The sequence below is a fragment of the Lupinus angustifolius genome, chromosome LG13 (assembly GCF_001865875.1).
Source record: "Lupinus angustifolius cultivar Tanjil chromosome LG13, LupAngTanjil_v1.0, whole genome shotgun sequence".
Classification (NCBI taxonomy): Eukaryota; Viridiplantae; Streptophyta; class Magnoliopsida; order Fabales; family Fabaceae; genus Lupinus; species Lupinus angustifolius.
This window is the reverse complement of record NC_032021.1, coordinates 8,809,940-8,814,924: the sequence shown is the minus strand read 5'-3', so window position 1 is coordinate 8,814,924 and position 4,985 is coordinate 8,809,940. Positions and strand designations below refer to the sequence as shown.

Here is a 4,985-nt window from a genome sequence, read left to right as displayed (position 1 = left end):
CGTTGTTGGAATCGGCGGCGGAGACGTTGGCCGTGACGGCGAGGCTCTGTGAGGCAAATGAAACCCTAACATATTAATATATAAAAAATGAAAACTAAAAAATGAGAGAAATGACTTGGTGACTTACAGATACAGAATTTGATCGAAGAAGGTTAGAAAGAAAATGAAGAAATGGATTGATTTTGTGAGTGGTTTCAGAATTATGCTATGGGTCTCTCCTCCTCATGTGCGTTGTTGTGTTGCAAGTGGAGCAAGGTAAACATTAAAGGCACCTTTCTTCATAACAATGTTTTATTTTAGGGGTATCCCTTCTCCAAATGGGTCATATTTCATGGGTTGGCCTCATTTAGGGGTATCCTTTTTGGCCCAAGTATGAATTTGATTTTTAAAATTGTATTATTTTGGCCGGGGGCGGAATTTAAAGGTTAGTTAACTTCTGCATACGAAAGTTTAATGATCGGTTGACATGATTTAAAAGTATACCAATTTGTAACTGATCAAAAGTTGAAGGGGTGTTAGTACAATTTTTTTCATTTTTATTTAATTAAATTATTTAATATTTGATGTTGTATTGAGATACTTATACTAATCCTTTTGTTCACTGACAATGCTATTCAATAGTGACAACAATGATATGATCATAGTTTAGCATATCATAGTTTATAAATATTCGAGTATCCACAATAAGATCTGAGCTTGCTAGTCGCATCATAAGCTATGGCCCTTCGCCGGGTCTTAAAATGGTGGTAGATCACGACATCATTCACCTTGAAGCCAAATCAGATTCTCTTATGGTTTGCAATGAATAGTGGCCATACAGATACATCTTTCCACTCAATAGAGGAGAGGATAAATTTGTAGTAAGTGGGCATCTTCCTAATTTGGTTTGGCTTTTGAACTTGGTTACATTGGCTGCAACTCAACCCTTTATATAGGCTATATAAAGTTGGTGGTTTACAACAATTTTCTGGACAATTCCTATCATTTATTTTGGTACATTTTACTAGAATACAGATTAATTTCACCAACCATTGGTACATTGTAGGGTAATATTCCAGTCCATTATATTTCTAGATTAATTAACAGCAATGTGGTTTGCTACTATAGATACACACCCACAGACACACACATATAAGTGAAGCCTTTGTAGCTGTAATTTTCCTCTTCCAAGATCACAAAATTGTCAGTGACGCTTGTGATCTTTCCTGCAAGATGAAAAATCCTTCCAAAATTTCCTATGGCAAGTATGCAAGAACTTAGCAGGAATTGTCTAAATTTATGGCAGAGACTAGAGTACCTAACCAACACCATGCAGAAAACTCCACTTGATTGTGTTGTATCTGTAACATACAATAAATTAACATATGCATTGCTCTTCCTACATAATTTTTCACTAGTTTAAGACATTATACAGAAATTGATGAACCAATATTTAGTAATTTAACCTACTACTAGATCTTCTACTAGCTTGTATACATGTACACTAAAGTTCCTCTAGTCTATGAATCAGACATGTCCTGTAGAATACCTCCACTTCTGATGGAACATATCATCGGATAAACTGCACTTGATCATCATGCAATCATTCTTGCCTCTTCGCTGTCTGGGATTACAATGTCAAGCCTCATCATGGGCTTGTACTCATCTGGGATCTTTGCACCAGCTTGCATGCACACTTCAATAACAGCTGGAGCCTTTCCATAAAATCTCTTCAGTTTATTCCGCAAAGGAGGTCCACTAGTGTCTCTAACATGCCACACGTGATTTGGAGGAAAAACTTCAGCAACGGTAGCATCTTGCCAACCATGCTTCCCATCCCTCCACTGGTGCTTAAATGACCCACAAAGCTTAACACTGTGGCCCCATGGTCCCACGTGGACCTCTGAGCAATAACCACATGCTTTCACAGTGTACTTCTTCATCAACCTCGTGACACCCTTGCTAACAATTTCATATGCGCCAATTGTTTCTTGGGCAATTTTAGGTATATCTGACAAAGGTGGACATGGAAATCGCTCCAAAGCTCTGTAAGTATCAAAGTCAATAAGTGAAGAAGACTCTGCAAAGCGCCACGGTTTAGGTTCCTCTACATTTCCGCCTCTGTCAAGTACTTTCTTCCCTAACATTCGTACAGGGTTGGTCCTTCGGCGTGAAGGATACTCTGGGATATCCACACCAGCTTGAATGCATAGCTCAACAACAGCTGGAATCCGATCATACTCAAACCTTGTATCATGCTTGATGCGCCTACCGAAGGGGTCAAAGAGATGATAGGACTCAATGGGGACAAGTATATCATTGATGGAACCCTTGACCCATAAATGGGAACTATGACGCTTAGAACTGGTAGAACCGGCACAATCCAGAATGTGGTGAGCATTTTGACCAACATGAACTTCTGAGCATTGACTGCATGAATTGAATTGACAAGCATTTAACTCATGCACTGACATTATAATAGAAGAAAAAACACAGAACAAGAAGATTACCAAAAACTAGAATACACTATAATCTACCTACAGCCATGTACAGGAATGACGTGCAAAAGCTGGGCAAGACCTTTGATCAAAAGCTTCCAAGCATCAAATACTTCATAAGCAACAGGAACAAGGTGAGGAACAAGCAATCCATTCTTTGGAGGCTCAAGAGGTTTCTCTATTCCCATTTTTGCAAGTTTTTTATCCTCCCTTCCAGCCTTTTTAATCTCTTTAAAGGGAATAGGGTATGGTTTTTTCTTTTTCTTAGGGAAAGGTGCTGGAAATTCCACATTTTGGGGTAATGGTTTTCGTATCCACACACTTTTATGACCTCTGGGCCTTTGACTAGCACAGAGTATAGCCCCTGATGATGTTTGTCCACCCTTGTGAAATTGTTGACACTTGAACTGCAACATAGATGAAGCTTAAGTTTAAGCCCCAAGAAGGTTGTTCGGAAAGATAAACTAAAGATCATATTATATTGAAAAGAATTAAAATACTTTCTTCAATTAACAAACTCCCTCAGCAACTTCTATGGTTAATTTGTAGGAGTAAGGCCACAATAAACTATCTACAAGTGTGAACAGAACTTAAAGAAAATAACATTTCATAAAATTTGAAATTATTCAGCCATTTTCTGCTTCCATCTTTGTTTATATGACACATTTAGTTAAACATCTCAATCTTTGTACCAGGTGTCAACAAACCTATTCAATTCATGCATCATCAATGAAGCCTGGTGCAATCTTGTCAACAAAAAATCCACAAACCTTTGGCTATGATATATATCAACATGGCAATACATAACTCAGTCAACCATGGAAGAAAACCAGTCACTAGAATCACTAAATTAGAAATGAATCATAGGTTCACAAAGGTTTATCCCGGAGGATTTCATTAAAGATAGAACTTGGAACTAGTAGGATAAAGGCTTGGTTGTTGTTGTTATAGAATTTGGAACTAATAAAATTTCAATTATAAATATGAAAGGAGGTGTAAGTATAATTGCAGTGCACCACAAGAGAGACCAACTTTTTGCTCCTCGTATAAAATCCAACATTTTATGAAGAGGAATACTGTTTGCAAATAAATAACAGAGTATTACTACCCAAGTAGCCTTGAAATTAGTGCTAGCATCTCAAGATTACTTAGATATTTTGGATGCAAGGGCAATTGAGAAAACACAACAAATAGTGGTTAGTAACTGGACAAACTTCTAGGACATCCTAATAAGAATAACAACCAAGACTTTATGTATTGGAATGCTGTAGTAACATTTGAATTGAATGGTCTATATATCTCCACAGATGAACAAAGAAATTGAAGGTGTAGACATTAGATGAGAATACTCCAAAAGACTTTGAGACCCTCTCTCAGTCACACACCTCCAGAAAGCAAGCCAACATTAAAATAATTGGTCGCAATAGATGACCAATGTCGACAGTTTCCGATATGAATCATAAGATACTTTTAGCTCTAGCATTTGCATTTCCCTAGTTTGTACACAAAATTTTAATTAAAGGAAATGCAATGAACCTTGAAAATGCTACAAATAACTACAAAATTAAAAAGTAGATACATATAAAGCGAAAACCAAATAAATAAAACCTTCAAAGCAAGAGAATATGACTTAGAAGCTGATAGTGGAGGCCTCATAAACTCCATGCTGCCGAAAACACCTGAAAATCAAAATTCAAAACAAATAACATGGTCAGCAGAATGGACTAAACAAATTGGCACAGCATTATTTTCCTGCATCGTTGGATATGCCAACAGACCTACAGATACATATTACAAAAATACAAAGTAATAAGCACAGAACATGAATATTTATTGAGGTTAATGTTTGGTATTATATAGAATTTGAACATAAAAAACATTTTTTTTGTTTACTTATCTCTGATTTTAATGAGGGGTGGATGAAAAATATAGTGCTTGTGACTTATAAGTCATTGTGACATTGTATCAAACAACTTTGGGGCAATACTAAGTCCACGTGATTTTACATAAAATTGCAGATTATTATTGAAATTAATACTAAGGAGAAAGTGAAAAGAAAAAGGAAAAGTGATTGACCGTTATAGGAGGAATCCAAAAACGAAGAAGAAAGTAGTGGAAGACCCATAGAGAAATGAAGGAAGATGGTAAATAAATGAAGTTTGATGTGGTCGCTGCAAATGGAAATACAGAAGCAGATAAGAAGAATAAGAAGACTCCCCGATTGTTAGAGTGAATTAGAACAAGACACTAGCAGTCCATAAATTGTTTATTGCAATTTATGATGATTGAAATGATTAGGTTGGGGGTTTTGATTTTGAGTTGTGCACACTGCACAGCCCCAAGATAAATTATGATTTTTATTTTAGATTTCATGTAAATACCTCATCAAAAACAAATATGGACACAAATATTATAGGTTAAAATGCATTAATATAGATCATTATTTATAAGGATTGTGTTCCTTACTAGGAAGGCATTGGTCATGGAAAACATTCCTAGTTGAAGTAA

General features: G+C 36.1%; 1 protein-coding gene across 1 annotated transcript; it reads right to left on the bottom strand.

The window, feature by feature from the left end:
* Window positions 1,295-4,734, bottom strand: LOC109325942 (APO protein 1, chloroplastic). Its single transcript, XM_019558565.1, has 4 exons — window positions 4,554-4,734; window positions 4,086-4,156; window positions 2,517-2,884; window positions 1,295-2,409 (listed from the first exon to the last, which is right to left on the bottom strand). Exons 1-4 carry the CDS (start codon window positions 4,600-4,602, stop codon window positions 1,575-1,577), a joined length of 1,323 nt encoding a protein of 440 aa, XP_019414110.1. The 5' UTR covers window positions 4,603-4,734; the 3' UTR covers window positions 1,295-1,574.